This window comes from Protopterus annectens, chromosome 6.part1 (assembly GCF_019279795.1).
Source record: "Protopterus annectens isolate FY-2018-M chromosome 6.part1, PAN1.0, whole genome shotgun sequence".
In the NCBI taxonomy this organism is placed as follows: domain Eukaryota; kingdom Metazoa; phylum Chordata; order Ceratodontiformes; family Protopteridae; genus Protopterus; species Protopterus annectens.
The window spans coordinates 321,355,289-321,373,202 of record NC_056738.1 but is presented as its reverse complement, the minus strand read 5'-3'; the positions used below and the strand labels follow the sequence as shown (position 1 = coordinate 321,373,202).

The 17,914-nt window shown below is 37.4% G+C and overlaps 1 protein-coding gene across 2 annotated transcripts in view; it reads right to left on the bottom strand.

Annotated features, from left to right (window-relative positions):
- LOC122805531 overlaps positions 1 to 17,914 on the bottom strand; it is a 2,823,268-nt gene that overhangs the window by 1,074,332 nt on the left and 1,731,022 nt on the right. For both annotated transcript variants that reach the window (XM_044075738.1, XM_044075739.1), the window contains one exon: positions 2,114 to 2,304. In XM_044075738.1, the coding sequence (XP_043931673.1) occupies positions 2,114 to 2,304 (191 nt within the window). The remainder of the gene's footprint in view (positions 1 to 2,113; positions 2,305 to 17,914) is intronic.

Here is a 17,914-nt window from a genome sequence, read left to right as displayed (position 1 = left end):
CACCTCACTAGATCTCTTCAAGAGGAATCTTGATGAGTGAATGGGAGATCGTAGGTTTACCCCGGGGATTACTTCTGTGTCACTACTAGACAGAGGCACAGTAAACTAACCTTAAAAAGGGCACAGCAAACTCAAATTAAAGGGTGGCGAAAGCCAAACACACTCGCATTAGGCTTATAAATGCCCCAGGGCAGATAGCCTAGTATGAACCTATGAACCTATGAACCAAGGCAAGATGTGAAGTACATCAATTAACATGCTTTATGTATGTTAATGTGAACCACTGTAGTACAAATGAAGTTTTGTCAATTTTCTTAAAATGTAACTTAAAACTACAATAAAAAAAGAGGAAAAATATTTTAAAGGAATACAAACCTCCCTGTATCTCCATGTGGGAGCTTGTCCAGCTAATATTTAGAATATTGGGTCTTGTACAACTGCGGACCCAGAATACAAAATGATTTAATTACATGAGATCCAATAGCCTAGTAATCCTTGTAACTGCAAGTTCCTACAGTGTACTGCTCTTAAGAGTTGCACTGAATACCACCTCCATTGCAAAAGTGGTGATTACTTTAGCATTTGTTGCTGTTTTCGTTTAAAGGGAAATTAACATATCATTTCATCAGTTCTATGTGTAAGGGAAGGGGGCCTACCACCCCTTTAACATGCCAAAATTGCCATTTTTGAAGGAGAGTAAAGGGTTAAGGGTATGAGGGGTTGACAGCTCCCCTTACAAATGGCACTGATACAAAATAAGAATTTGTCAGAAAGGTTTAAAGGATATTTTTTCTGCTTGAAATTGCTAATGATGTTATGCTTACACATCATTTGTATGTTTTGTCTGTGTATGTCTGTGTATGGATAGACAGACAGACAGATGGATAGACAGATAGATATAGATACAAATCTGATGTGTTCTTGTTGCATAGGCTGTTTGGGTATATATTATTCAAGTTCTCCTACTTTTTTGATAAATGTTGTGGGATGGTTTACATCCACATGAGCAGATGGGGTCTCAGTTTTCCATCTCATTTGAAGGATGGCACACTCAGGAGTGCATTACCCTCTCCATGCTCCACTGCATTGTCAGTGTTGGGAAATTAATCCATCTACCTGGTATGGAAATAAAACGCACAGCTTTCTGATCTTCCAGTACCAAAGGTGAGTATGCCACCTGTTGAGTTACTCAGACATTAAATTTTAGTAATAATTTTATATCAGAATGAACATCATATAAGCTTTGCAATCTACAGGCAAATACATTTTTTTAGTCTTATACAGAACATTAACTGATGCAAGTCTGTTACTGATACTTACCATAACATGCACAGACTTGTTTTGAAATATTATGTAAATACTGTATGCATAATTGCATGTTTTATGAAGTATCAAAAAGAGCAGTCTGCTAAAAAGTTTTGACATACATCATAGGAAAGCTCCTCAATAGATAAACAATGTTACCTCTAATACCTTGGGTCTATCTTGCATAGCTATTTAAACATAGCCCTTTGTTTATAAATTTGCTATAAAAAAAATCAATGTCACCAAATAGACTTTCTATAGTAAAGTCAGTATGTAGCTTGTCTACCAAAGGACTTTCATAATTTACTTGTAACGCTCACCATTTATGACCTATTTCAAATCATATGAAATCTTTTTTCATCATAGGATTTTGAAGAAAAACTTCTGTGAAATGAAGTGGTTTCTATGTATCAAAGAATTCAAGACGTAAAATGATTATATTCCTGCTGCTTGAGACTGAATGAGAAATTGGGCAAAACTGGTCATCCTAATGATCCATACTTGTCATCAAGTATATATGTTTCTAAGTCACTGCAAAACCAAAAGGGTAACTGTAAGCACTGTGCTTCTAAAATACTTCTAACTGCTAGTACCACATGTCTTACAGGCTCCTGACTAAGAATAAAAGTTATACCGTCTGCAAACAGCTACAGCTTCCCAATGAGACAAGCTGGTTAAAGGACATACAAAACAATCCTGAAGTGTACCAAAGGTTATACAAGTGGTAACACACTGTAAATATGACAGAATGACACAACTTTTAAATTCCTTCCCATGTATTCATACTTATAATATAATCAAAGCTTACATCTTCTCTGGATGAAAGTGATGCAGAATAGCGCAAAACGCTAGCCCATTCCTCCAGGATGTGGTAAAGTTGGTGATCTTTACTCCTCTGTAGCCTTTGGTGACTTCCCTGCACCACTCAAGAAGAGATTGACATGAATCTACAAGTCCAGGACTAGGAAGGGGCTGAGAACTTGATGAGCTTGACCTGACCTGTAAAACAAAAGTCAAGCAGTATAAAACTCCACAAACAAGCAACAAAAGAGATATGTCTGTATATATATATATATATATATATATATATATATATATATATATATATATATACATGTATTTGTTTTTTTTTCTTCCATTTGTTAGCTGAGATATATCTGATCCAACCATTACAGAAAAAAACTAGAAAATCCTGCAGCTTATATGACTGCAAAAATTATTAAGCAATTATAATAATACCTTCTCAATAGATTTTGAAAAGTCTCACTAAAGCAAACTAAATTCATAATAGCACTTGTAGCAACCGCACATACATTGCCATAAAAATGTAAAATTAGCTCATCATAAATCTTCCTCTGGACATGTAGTGGAAAGACAGGAAAAATATTTATAGAATATTTTTTCCTGAAGTCCACCTGTACATTAGTCATAATTTCACTCCAAAAAATTACTCGGGGAAGCTTTAACAACCACTGAAATGTGGCTTCATAACTCACAACTTATGCTCAACCCAAAAAAGACCAAACTACTACTTTTCACCCAAATTCCTCTTTCATGAGGAAACAAAATTTAAAGTCCTCCTTTGATAATACAACCAGTGAAGTCACTTCTCATAGCAAATTATTAGGGGTGATAGTGGATGATAATCCTACATTCGACCTGCATATACAAAACTGCATAAGAAAAACTCATCAAAAACTAGGGATGCTTTACAGAGCCAAACATTTTCTCACCAACACAAATAAGACTACACTTGCCAAAACTTATCTCCTCCCCACTCTTCTTTATGGTGCTCTCATCCTTACTAACCTCTAGGATTCACAAAAAATTAAAACTTGAACAATGTTAAAACAAGGTTGTTAAATTTGCAGCAAATACCCCTTTCAGAACCTACCACTTTATAGCACCAAAAAAACCAAACTGGTTATAACTGCCTTATCAACTAACATACACACAGCTTCTTACCACCTATAAAATTATTCAGCATCCATCTGCCTATCCCACACTATAAAACATTCTACACAACCACATTCCCAGTCAGTCATTGCGATCCAGTGACCAAAAACTCCTGTCTACAAACCTAGCAAATCTGCTGAGCATTGTCTGTACTTGTATAATGCTGCTAAGGCCTGGAACTCCTTACCTGTATCCAGCAGGTCTATACCCTCCCTCCCATCTTTCAAAACCACTCTGAAAAACTTACTAGCTAAAATATGTCTCTATTCTTGCTTAAAACAAGAATAAACTATATCCCTAAATGTGAACAAGTACCTTTCCATTCCTTATACCTTATTACTCTACCTTCTTCACTTACTTCCTTACTTCTATCAAATTATCTTATCTGATTTTCTCTCTAAATACACCAGAAGCCTGTTTTTCCCTGACTTATTTATTTATTTTATTTTATATTACATTTGATAACTGGAATAGTGGACAGCAAGTCCTTTTTCAACAGAGGCCCATGGAGAAAAGCTCCACAGAGAGAAATCCAAAAGAACAAATATTTCACAGAATACTTAACAGAAAAGAGATTACAAATAGTAATCTAAATGAGGCAGTATAAGTAAACAAGATAAACAACTGGACATAGAGTATAGGTTTACATAGCTTGATAGCAACAAATATATACAAATAAAGATACAGCTTGGATAAAAGTAGAAAATAACATCAAGTTATTACACAATTTTCGTAGGTTAGGAGAGTTCCCATTTGAGTGTGGACCTGTAAGTTAATACTAATAATAATAATACATAATTCAACAATGAAGCCCAGGATAGTAGGGTTAGTATGAAGAAAGGTTGTCTAAGAGGAATGAGAAATTCTTAGTCTTGGGAGGAGCAAGGGCAGAGACATGTACTGGTAAGGTGGGTTTTTAGCATTTGTTTAAATTGTTAAAGTAGTGCTACATGTGATGTTAATAGGTCGAGAATTCCAAATCTTGCCAATATAATGTGAGTAGGTGGATTCTCCAGCATGACTGTGTGCTGTTGAGATCTATAAGAGGAGCTTATTATTAGAACACAGAAATCTGCAACAGGGATAAGGCTCCAGTAAGCCTTATAGTGACGGACTTTTTTCAGGATGATAAAAGATTTTGTAAGCCATGTTAAGCTGGGACATGTGTAAGAGTTGGGTGAAGTTCTAACCAGTTTAATTGTTTTAGGGCAGAGCAGTGGTGAGATCTGAATGTAGTGTTGGCTGCATACCTAGGTGTTTTATTGTAACAGGATCCTAGTTTTGTCAGTTCAGTTTTCCTGAGGTTTATAAGTGTAGGTGATGCATAAAGAAGAGCTGAGATCAAATAAGTTTAGACAATAATTATTATTGTATTTTTTGTGAGATACTGCTGATTCCTATACAGTGTATCTATTTTTTGTGGACTTTTTTAATTGATTGAGATATGTGGAAGTCAAATCTGATATTGGTGTCTAGTTCCACACCCAACAGTTTGGTGTGTGGAGATAGAATGATAGTAGTGCTATTTGCGGAGGCAATGTAAAAAGATCCTGTGGGTATAGTAGCCTTACTGGGATGGAATAGCATGAGTTTTGTCTTATTGGGGATTAAAATTAAGTGGAAGTTTGTTAGCCAGGATTCTATTTTGAGAAAGGATGATTGCGTGAGTGTTTGTAGCTCTTGAAGGGTACTGGCAGCACATAATACTGTGAAATCATCAGTGTATTGTATAATTGTGGCAAAAGGGGCTGTGGTGTACATTTTTTGTAAATATGGAGAAGAGTATGGGGCCAAGAATAGACCCTTAGGGAGTCCTAGTGTGACTGGAAGCAGGGGAGATAGACTTCGGTGCCAGTGTATTGCTTGTTATCTTCCAGTTAAGTAGCTCTGGAACCAGGTAAGACTAGAATGTGATAAGGCCATGTCAGAGAGGGCATGTAGGAGTTTGTTGTGATCCACCATATCAAAAGCTTTGGATAAGTCTAAAAAGATGGAGGATATATGCTTACCATTATTCCTGTGGTTAACTGTGTTTGTAAATGACATAATTGCAGTGGTGGTGCAGTGATGTGGGTGGAAGCCATGTTGTGTATTGGTTAACAATTTTGCAGCTAAGTGATCCATGATTTTCTTATGAACAATTTTTTCCAGTACTTTAGATAATGGGGATAGAATTCTGATAGGGCAGTAGTTAGACAATTCAGTAGAATTGCTACCTTTGTGGAGTAGAGTGATATATGAAGTTTTCCAGATGGTGGGAACATATTGCTCTGACATAGATCTGTTTATTAGAATGGAGACAGGATATGCAATTACTTCAGCAAATAGTTTTAGGAACTCAGGTGGTAAGTGGTTAGCAGCTAGAGAAGTGGGCTTTAGTTTCCTAAGAAGTTGTCTAACAGTATTTATTGAGGCCGGATGAAGGGAGAAGCTGGACTTGTTTTGTTGGGGTGTAAACATTTTTGAGGTGTCAGTAGGGGGTTGGCTGTTAGAAAGATGTAGAATAGTTTCTGTGTAGTAGGTGCTAAACTGTGTGGCTATACAGTCAGAGCTGTTTTTTGTAGTGGGAGTTGGGTGTACCAGCTTTTCCAGGTCAGAGAATGATGTTAACTGCAGTCCAAAAATTTTGGGGGTTATTGTGATGTTTAGTTTGCATTTCAGAGTAATAATCTATTGTATCCTGTTTTATTTGCTTTTTAGCTTTGTTTCTTAGTTCACAGTAAGACTTCCTTGTAACTTGGGATTTAGTTTTTTGCCAGTGTACCCATGCTTTATCTCTTGCTTTTAACAGTGACCTGGTTTCTTTGCTTAACCATGGGGCAAAGTTTGATTTAACTCTAATGGTCCTGGGTGGGGCTTGTTCATCTAGGATAGGCAGGAAGGTGCTAGTGAAGTAATTAGTGGCATCATCTAGGGGTAGTACTAAAAGAGGGGACCAGTTGCAGTGTTTTAAGGATAAAGAGGAAGTGGTCAATGTTCATGTTTTTTTGTGTTTGTTTCTTATCTGCCGATATAGTGTTAGTTTGGTGGGGTTAAGTCATTGTCTTAGTATGTAGGTTAGGAGATGGCCTGGGAGACAGGCTGAGTGAGGAGAGTGGTCAGGTTTATTTGTGAGCATCCAATCTAGAATGCAGACTTTCTCTCTAAATATACCCTAAGCCTGTTTTTCCCTCACTTCATATTGCAATTCCTGTTTGTATTAGACTAACTTACCTTTAATTCCTCTACAAACTGTCTAAAATTTCTCTAAATATTAAAAATAATATTATATTATATATTATTATATATTATATTAAATATTAAACAGCCTTTTCATCCTTATGAAGGGAATTTCATCTGCTCCCTGAGTAAGTGTGCATGCCACTTAAGCGTTATATGTAAATATATGTTATATGTTGAGTTTTGCTATACACTTTTTGTGCTGCACAACACTCTTCCAATGTTGGTGATATCTTCCAGGCTAAGGATACAAGTGAGCATACTACCAACATACTTTTTCCATCCAAGTTTTCTGATTCTAATTTTTTCTGGTTGCTACTGTGCTAACTGCTTAAACAAAACTGTGCCACGTGGTCTGCCTCTTTCAGTTGCAGTTGTGAGGTTCTTTAACATCCAGCTGTAACCACAAGGTTTTTGTAACCCGAGTTCCAATTTTCAGAACCACTGTTTAAAGCATTACCTGTATGTTTTTTCTGGGCAATACTGTAACTGATATATACTGCTTTCTATGTAAGTATTTCTGGTGCTGATCTCTATTATATCTACTTTGTTATTTACAGCAAATGTACTGAAGAGATGCTAACTGAAGAGGATAGTGCAGATGCTATCGACTGCATTTTGTAAAGTGTTCTTACTTGCTATACAATGTTCTCCTTACTGCCTCATGTTTACATAAGCTGCTTTGTTTGTAGAGCTCTTTTTACTTAAGTTAACTGATATGCACTGTGTTGTGTTTTTATACTTAAACGTGTATACACTATCTTAAAGGATTTACAGTAACCAATGTTTGCATTTTATAAAATGATTTACTGTATATATTGTGTTCTACTTCTGCCTCATTTCTGATACTTCTGCTGTACTAATCTATATCTCTTCTCTTAGAGCGTCCTACATTCCTTTCTCACCCCCCCATCTTTGTTGTTGCTTCACTCTGTCAAAGCTCTTTTTATTAACAACCCTGTCTGCCAGCCTCCCTGTCTAGTTCTGTTATTACTATGCTGAGACACTTCCTTAGCAATCATATATCTTCTGTCTTACATCCCTCCGAAAGCCCTTGTCCTAACATTTTTTTCCCTCTTACAGCTGCTGTTCACAATTTCCCAGTGAGCACACCCAACAAACCCTGCTTAACTGGACCTCCCACCCCTTTTCAGCTTCCTTGTGGCAAGAAATACAAGCGTTCAGCTCACCTACAGGGAAACTATTAGTGTCATTAACCTTCCTGCTGAACTAGGCAAGTTTCTGTAGTAAAACACTTTAGTGCTTATTTGACTAGTGGCATGCTCACTAACTCATTCAAATAGTGTTGGACTCCCCTACCTGTCCCCTGAACTTTCTCCCTCCATTCTTCACTCTTTTTAGTAACTGCTAATATGAAGACCTGCAAAACTATACAGAATTAATAAAGCAGCATGTGTTAGGTTGCTATTACATGCATTTTTCTTACCTCTAGGAACTGACTACTCTGCTCCACTGTTTTTAGGCACACATTGTTAACTGATTGTTTCTATTGTGGTCTGTTAAGCTGCATCAATGTTTCTGCTCGCCTCCATTCACCCTCGTTCCACTCGGGCTCACTCTGCTCCCCTACCCTACCCCCATTCCCACCCACCCCACATCAATTACATTTACACCTTCCATAAGCTCTTCCTTTTTCCTGTCTAACCCCCAATCAACACCCAGACACCTACACCAGTATCCTCCCATTCACTCCACCCTAATTATCTTCATTGTTAATATTTTACCTTCCTGAATCTTTCTCATTCTTCTCCTTAACTATAGTTCCACAACCTTTTCCTAACATGTACTATAAATCAAAACCTTGTATTACCTTAATCTCCCTTACCTCCATTCTTCTTTTCCTATACCACACTACTTCCCTACATACTATGTTCCACTCCCCAATTTCAACATTTTCCACATCACCCATTGCACCCCACAGTAATTCCAATAGTTTCTCTGACATCTCACCCTCTTTATTCATACTTGGCACTTTACAAATATTAGATCCTTTGTTATCATAATCAAACTAAAATTAATTTTCAACCCCCACCATGGGCCTCTCTTCATTACTCAACATCCCTCCATAATTACATATCATATTATAATAACAAACGAAGATGGACCACCACAAAAAATAAAATAAAATAAAGTTTAATACCAAGAATAAGCGCTTTCACGTACAGCCAATATACGCTTCATCACATCTTAAAACACAATTGATAAAATCTCATTTTTATACAGCAGTAAATTAATTAATCACATTCAATTGATCAATTAACTAATTAAGCAATCACATTAAGAATTTTTGTCCAAGCCTTTGTATGTATGATATATAATTACATATCACTACCAGGCCCTCTCTCTATGTGGTGACATTCATCCCACACTCCAAGCAATCAACCATTCTGCCCAATCCTTTTCTTCTAGTGCCAAGAACCTCTGTTCACTGCAATTAACGTACAAAGTATCTGTAACAAAACCACTGAATTCCATGTCTGGCTCTCTCACTACTCCCCAAATATTGCAGCAGTCACAGAGACCTGGGTAAAACCACATATTGCTAACACTGAAATAATCCCTCCAGGATATAACATACATAGAAATGACTGGCTACATAAAAAAGGTGGAGGTGTTGCATTAATCTACCGTGACACTTTAGCTGTTACACCACACGATAAACCTATACCAACATTTGGAAATATGGAATAATTGCTAGTTAACTTTCACATCAACAACAGAAAACAACTGTGTATTGCTGTAGTCTATATTCCCCCAAGTCAAAACATACCTAGTCTGGAAGATCTACTATCCTGGGCCACCCTCAATATATCAAATTAAACCATCATTGTTGGTGACACAAATATAAACTGACAAACACTCATCTCTGACTCCCCAGTAAATAGTTATATCTTGCACAGGTTTACTCAACACATTTCTAACCCCACTCGTAAGGTAAAAAAAAAAACAGAATCAACTGTAGACTGGATACTCGTCTTACTCCCTCATAAATTCACCAAGGCAGGGACCCTACCCAATACCTTTAGTGGCCATCTTTCTGCCTATACTCATAGAACCCATCTTCAAAAAGACAAACCGCATTGTCTAAGAACAACTAGGAATCTTACCCATTTCAAAGGACAACTATTCTGAGTCTCTAAAAACCCACAACTGGTCCCCTAACAAATTTCTCCCACTGGATGAAACAGTCAACTATTTCAATAAAGTCTTTTTAGATATTCTAGACAGTCTTGCCCCCACATATACCAAAACAGTAAAGCCTAACCATGCCCCATGGCTAACTAAGCAAACAAAACAGTTACTTACCTCCATGGTTAAAGCCTGGAAAGAATGGCATAAAAAAAGAACCCCACAACTTGAACTCAGATATAAACAACTCCGTAACAATGCCAAAAAGTAAGTCATCAGTGATAAAAAAGCTATTTCTCCACTAAACTCACTACCCAACAAAATAACCCCAAATTGTTCTGGAACTCTGTTTCCTCTCTCCTAAATCCTGGTAATCAGCATAACCCCTCCCCATCTCCTGACAAAGACCCTCAAGAAATTACCCAAGCCTTCAATTCTCATTTTATTGATACTATCCAAAAACTTGTTAATGATTTCTCTCTACAAACTAACAAAAGTATAATTGGCAACATAAGTGACAATACACTCTCCAACCACTCCTCCCACATCAATTGCAATTCCAACAAAAACCCATCCACTCCTCTATTTACCTTACAATCAGTACCCACCTCTCTAGTTCGTAAACTGCTCTCAAAATTAAAACCATGCCCCCCCCTCTTCCAATGGCCTCCCAGCTGAATTCTTAAAACTTGCAGCAGATTCTATAGCTCTTCCAATTAGCATTCTCATTAACTAATCAATCTCTGAATCATATGTCCAACAACTATGGAAAAACTCAATTATTACTCCCCTTCACAAAGGCAGTAACACCAGTGATCTATCTAACTACCGGCCCATCTCCATACTTTCACCTTTATCTAAAATTCTAGAAAAGTGTACTCATTCTCAATTACTAAAACATCTCACAGACAATAACTTACTTGCACCCACCCAACATGGTTTTCTGCCAGCACACAGCACAACAGCCTTACTGTCATTTACCAACATTGTATACAAAGCTCTTGATGCAGGCCTGTTAACATTAGTGATCATACTAGACCTATCAAAAGCTTTTGATACAGTGTCCCACTCAAAATTACTTTTACAACTTGAGACCGTAAACTGCTCCCCACACACTCTAACCTGGTTCCATAACTATCTACACAACAGAAAGCAATCTGTTAGATGGCAAAGTAAGCAATCTGATTACCTGCTCAACAAGACAGGCGTTCCCCAAGGGTCTATTCTTGGGCCCTTGCTTTTTAACATATTTATTAATAATCTCCATAAAGCATCCCTGCAAAGTACACTCATTCAATACATGGGTGATTCAACTATAATTACATCCTCTAACAACACCTCAGATCTCCTAAAGTTAATACAAAATGCATTTACTTCCATCAAATCCTGGCTTAATGAAGCTCAACTGCTACTTAATCCCCAAAAAATCAAAACTTTTACTCTTCACAACCAAACTTCTAACTCTAGACTTTAAAATATTCTCTCAAAACAATACAGAAATTGAAATTGTAAAAACAACCAAACTACTTGGCATCACAACTGATGACAGACTATCCTTTGAGAATCATATATTCAGCCAAATAAAAAAGACCCATTTTAAGCTTGGCAAACTCTAAAGGCTTAAACTCTATTTGGACAAGTCTACCAAACTGAAACTAGATAATAATCTACTTCTACCCTCCCTCTTCTACAGTTGCTCCATTTTCACTAACCTACACACATCTCTCCTGAACAAACAGCAGTCGTGCTACTATAAAATAGCTAAGTTTGTCTCCAACATGCCAACTCGCCCACATCATTGCCTGGCCATTAACTCTATAAACTGGTTTGAGTTCCCTAATTACTTACATTACTCCCAACTTTATTTTTATTTATTTTATTTTACATTTATTGACCGGGCTAGTCCAGCTGGATGTATGTCCATTTTCAGTGGAGGCCCGGGGAGAAAAGTTCCAATGGTTATTACAAGTTTAAACAAAAACATAAACATAAAAGGATCGAAAGATAAAAGGATGAAAACAAAGATGAAAAGATTATATACAAAATTGAGTTAGTAGATTGTATACAAAATTGAATTAGTACACGTAAAACACATATAAGAGGAAATAGCAATTACAAGATAAGATTAATAATCAAATAAGTAAATACTTGCAATACACAAATGATAAAACATAGCGTGAGTAACAAATAAAGAAATGTGAAAGAATTTTTTTTTTTTGTACAGTATATATGAGATTAAAGAGGGGAACAATCAGGATATAGGAAAAAGAGAAGGAAGAAATTATGGTAGTGGAAAGGAAGAAGGAAAGGTCAATCAGGGTTGGTACAAGAACAAAGCCAGTGTTTATTAAGATGCATTTCCAGTTGTTTTTTAAATAGTGGAAGAGTGGACAAGGATGAGATATCGGTAGGAAGTTTGTTCCACATTTTTCCAGTAGAGTTGGAAAAGAGGCAGTCGCCTGCAGAGTTATTGGGTTTGGTAATATTAATCAGTATTTTGTTTGAAGAACGTAGGTGTTTCAGGTTATTATAAGGAGTAATGAGGTTAGAGAGTATTGGTGTTTTGGATGGTTGATATAGAATTTTGTGAGCTATTAAGAGCTGTTGATAAATAAGCTTGTTAGGAAGTTTAAGCCAACCTAGCTGTTTTAGGTTCAGACAATGGTTTGTTCTAAAAGGGGATCCTGTAGCAAATCGAGCAATATTATGGTAAGATGTAGCAAGTTTGTTAAGGTTATTTTTAGAAAGATTAGTGTAAATAGGGGAAGCATATAGAAGGGTAGAGATAAGGTGAGATCTAGCTAAGGTGGTCCTAGCTTCAGGTGTAAGGAAGGGTTTGATTCTATAAAGGGATCCAATCTTTTTGTTAACTGCTTTTATTGTGTTGTTGATGTGAGAATCAAAGTTAAGATTGTTGTCAATAGTTATACCTAGTAGCTTTGTAGTAGAATCAGGAGAAATAAAAGTGTTATCAGCGGCAGTGATAGAGAAATTTAGAGGGGAAGATTTACGGGTAGGTGAAAACAGTAATAATTTGGTTTTCTTGGGGTTGAGGAGTAGGCAACGGTCAGAGAACCATTGTTCAACAGTGTTAAAAGCTTTTTGGGTAAGAGACTGGAGTTCAGTTTGAGAGGAAGCAGTGCAGATTATAGTGGAATCATCTGCATATTGTATGCAGGTAGCATTAGGAATAGCTGATTGGAGGTCGTTAATAAAGATGGAAAATAGAAGGGGACCCAGAATAGACCCCTGAGGTACTCCTAAAAAGATAGGAAGGAGATTAGATAGTGTATTTTTCCAACATACTGCTTGCTGACGGTTTTCTAGGTAAGATGTGAACCATGTTAAGGAAGAGGGATGAAGTGCAAGAGATTGTAGTATATGCAGAAGAAGTTTGTGATTAACCATGTCAAAAGCTTTTGATAGTTCTATGAAGAGAGAAGATGATAGATTATTGTTGTTGCGGTAATAGTTGATGGGGTTGGTAGAGGACAGTAATGCAGTGGTGGTGCTGTGGGAAGGTCTAAATCCATGTTGACAGTTTGCAAGTAAGTTGTTGTGGAGAAGGTGGTTAAGTAGTTGTTTGTGGATACATTTTTCCATGATTTTAGCTATGGGTGATAGAAGTGCGATAGGACGGTAGTTTGAAAAGTCATTAGAATTGCCCCCTTTATGTAGGGGAATGATGTGAGATATCTTCCATATGGAAGGGAAAATTCCTTCCTTTATAGATATATTTATTAGGATAGAAATAGGATAGGCAGAGGCTTTGGCTCCTACTTGCAAGAATTCTGCAGGAAGCTTGTCAGCAGAGGGGGTGGTGGGTTTAAGTTTTTGGAGTAGAGATAAGCTAAAAGAGGTAGACACAGGTTGTAAATGAAGGGGAGGAAGAGTATCTAAAGTGGGTGAGAGAGTAGTTTAGTAGTGTCTGGAGATAGTTGATTTGCAAGAGTTTGGATAGTGTTGGTGAAGAAAGAGTTAAAGTCGTTGGCTGTTTTTGTAGGATTGTCTGGGTCAGAGTCCTGAGGGTTAGGTGTGATTGACTGACCTGGGGATAGAAGATTATTAATACTAGTCCAGAATTTTTTAGGTTCTTTTTTGGTGGATTGTTGTAATTGCAAGTAATAGTTCTTTTTATCTGTCAGGATAGCTTTTTGTGCTGTTTCTAAGCTCTCTAAATTTTTGATGGTCTGTTTGATTCTTAGTAGACCACTATTTAACCCAAGATTTATTTCTGAGAATGATCTTTTGCTTAGTATCCATGGTAAGCCAGGAAGCTGTTTTTGCTTTAATTCTAACGGTCTGACTTGGGGCATGATGATCTAGGATAGATAGGAATGTAGAATTGAAGTATTCTACTGCTTCATTAAGTGGGAGATGTTTAAGTGGGGTCCAATTACATTGTCTAAGTTCAGCCTGAAACTGTTCAGAGTTAAATTGTTTTTTAGAACGTAGTGTTTTGTATGTTGTAGATAATGTTAGGTTTGTTTTGTGTCTAATGATATAAGTTAGTGAGTGGTCACTTAGATCATCTGGAAGGGTACCTGATTGGTAGGTTTGTTGGGGAGCATTAGTAAGAATCCAGTCTAAGGTGGTTTCATTATTGTTGGTTTTATTAGTTCTGGTGGGACTATTAATGAGTTGTTTAAAGCCATAAAGGTTAATATGTGAGGTGGGGTTAGTACTGTTACAGATATACCAGTCAATGTTAAAGTCGCCTAAGACTATTGTTTCTTGAGGGAGGTTGGTAGACAGTAGGTTGAGGATGTGTTCGAGAGTGTTAATATTATTTCCTGGAGGGAGATATACACAAATGATATTTATGGATTTAGTAGTATTGATTTGAAGTTTGGAGCTGATTGTTTCAGTATTATTGTCTAGGGTACAAATCAGTTTTATAGTACTAATTTTGAGTTTTGTTTTGTAGAGAATTGCAATTCCTCCTCCCTTTCTGGCTGTGCGATCCAGTCTAATGATGTTATAACCAGGTGGGGTAATTTCATTGTCTTTGATAGAAGGCTTTAGCCATGTTTCAGTTAAGCATAAAATATCAAATTGATGGACTTCTAGGAGGGCATGGAGTTGACTAATTTTGTTACAAACACTTCGTATATTAAGATGGGCAATAGAGAGAGAGTTGATAGGTATAGAAGATGAGAGAGAATGAGTTTTGTCTTGTATTTTGTGTATATTGGTTTTATTATGCTGTGGGCCTGGATTAGGGTGAATATCTCCATCTAGCAGAAAGTGGAGGATTCTGAAGTATTTTGGTTGGAGAAGTTGATAGGAGGTGTCAAATATTTTTCTGGATTTAAGTTTCCTTATCTTGAAGTGTGCTAGTCTGTGATATTTGGTTAGTATGTAGTTGGGTTGAGTGGTTAGGTGTGGGAAGGTAGGGGAGAAAGGTGATGTAGGTGTAGAGGTGTATTTAGAGGGATATGAAAAAGAAGAGTTTAGTGGGTATTCGTAGGAGGTTAGGAGGTAAGTAGTGATCAGAGAAGACAGAATTGAAAAGCAGATAAGTGTATGGAGTTGTGGATGGATGGTTGATATAGACATGCTAATATATTTGGAGTTTAGCAGAGAGGGGAGATGTAGTTTATAGGTGTGGTGTGGTGGTTGTAGTAGGAGAAGGAAGATATGGGAGGAGTTAAGTTTGTTAATAAGTGGGTGAGGTGTAAAATGAGAGGGTTGGGTTAGTCTGGGATGTTAGGAATCTGATTGGAGTGGACAGGATAGGGCGTGTTTACTAGTGGTATAAATGTATGACCCCTAAGGGCGTGCGGAAATTGGGGGCAGGGTAGGGGAGCGTAGTGAGCCCGCAGGGCGAATGGAGCGGGTAGAGACAAGAGAGTGAACCACAAGGAAGATAATCAGTAAAGTGAGAGAGTTCAACAGGTAAGTTTGTAAGTAAGAAAAAAAAAGTAGGGGTAAGTTAACAAGTTGGTATGAGGAACATATACATGACAGTGGGGTAGAGTATAGAAAGTAAGTTGTAGGAGGTGATTAAGAACATCTATAAAGATAAGGAACTGAGAATGGAATCAGGGTTGGGAGGTTTAATAAAGAAAGAATAGACACGAGGTGAGATGCAGAAAGGTAAAGGTAAAGCGCCACCTAGTGGCCAGTATCTGTAATGCGACAGATAAATTAAATGCAAGGGTAGCAGGCTATGAGAGAGAGGGAGTTAAGGTACTTTTAAATGCAGAGAGTATTGGCTAAATACTAGTGTTTGGTAAAAAGAACAGGGCAAGAAAAGGTGGGGGGGGGGGTAGGCTGCTGGCTATCCTGAGTGGGGAACTTGCCTAGTATAACAGGGGTTCTTAGACCTAAAAATAGTGGTTCAATGTTCTAATTATGCAGAACAACACATACTTTCACTGTCTTAATAGCACAGTCCTCTCAGGTAGCAGGTAGGTAAATTCGGATTGCTGTTCTTATACTTCCAGGAGGGTGAGTTTCAGGTAGTGTGTACAGGGGATGTACTTTGTGTTCCAAGCTGGTAATGATGGGAAGAGAATAGATAGTAAGGTAAGAACATACAGGGATTGGAAAACAAAGGAAAACTAGTATAAGGATACAGTTACATATAGTTTGCACAAAACAATTAAATACTAAAAGTCTTTTAAATCAGGCATTCAGGAAGATAAAAACAAAACATAATGTCTTTAAAATCATCTAAGAGAGTGTTTACATATATTGGGGTGGCTATGATTCTGATAACTCTACTAAACAACATAGGAACAATTTAATTCAAGAAAAAAAAAACTCTACAAATACATGCATCTATCTAGAATGGACAGAGCAACATTAGCTTCTCTTAACAAGGAACATGTCTACACAAAGAGATAACAGTTGAGCTAATTACTAATATACACTGTGTCTGCAAAGCCACATACAATCTAAGCGTAGGTTAGAAACTCTGCTTATGCAAGCAGAAATCAGCACACACTGAAAAGAGTGGCCTCCGGGACAAGTAGATGTATAAAGTATATAACTTCAGTTAGCTGCCTACAACCTAAACGCAGTGTACTACTCGTACAGACAAAAAATAGCGCTCGGTCAGTAGAGTCGCTATAAGGGTAAGTGAATGAGCAAAAATAAGATACAGGTATGAATCACCTTCTAACAATGCCTGATTCACAAAACTCCGCTTTAGCATGCTAAAGTAGTGCTCGGCATAGGAAGGTAATCGGGCCAGCATCAAGTACCATAAACAGCGCTCACTAAAGAGTCACTTGATGTGAAAGCCAATGAATAAGACTATAAATCAAGTTAGCCGCTTACAGCCTTATGCCAGCGGCTCAAAGTACTGCTCGTACAGGCAGAAATAGCGCTCGGTAGGTAGAGTCCCTACAGGGGCAAATGAATGAGAAAGAGATAGTTCAGGTAAAAAACACATTCAGCCAATGCTTAATGCACAAAAACTCCACGTTTACCGGCTAAATTAGTGGTCTGCAAAAGAAAAATCACTTTCGCTTCAGGCACATTAATTAGGAATGAAATTCAGGGAAGCCATATACAACAAGTCCAGTGGAAACAACATAGAGCGTGTTTAAGCTGGAAGGCTTGTCGTTTTACAGGTAGAAATATGAAGAGTTATAGGGGAAGGAATGTAAAGTAAAAGTCAGTACTCTGTAGCCGACTTTTAGAGTCAGTTACACTGTGGTTGGCGCTGTATTTTTACAAAAGTGTAGAGCGAGAGCATAAAATCACTTTCACTTCAGGCACATGGCAATAATTGTACACTATAAGTGGATGCGAACATGAACAAGTCAAAGTGAAGGTATGAAATTACCTTAAAACATAGCACTAGCTTCAATCCCACGTGCAAACGTTGTATACAAAACAATGTTGGTAGTGATAGCGTTATAAGCAATAAAACACATTTGCATAGAATCCCTTGGAAATATCATCAGTTATTCAATTAAAAGTTAAACAGTGCACAAATCTGTGTTATGTATTGAAACAATGATAACACTTACAACTGCCAAGCACCCAATGGAGTGCACAGCAGCCAGGTAGAGAGCAAGGGGAAAAAGATGGCGCCCCAGGCTACGGGGGTATATTTATAAGGTGTGAGTATGCTCCAGGGCAGTGGGGGAGGGGAGAAAATCATACATAAAGGTAGTGGACAAGAAGTCGCGAGATAAGGAGAGTTAGGTCTGTTGGTAGGGGGGAGGGTTTAAATGGGAAGGGGAGGAGGTAGGAGTATAGAATTAAGTAGAAAATGTAACCGATAAGAAAAATAAAGGTAATAAAGTGGATAGAGTACTGTAGAGGG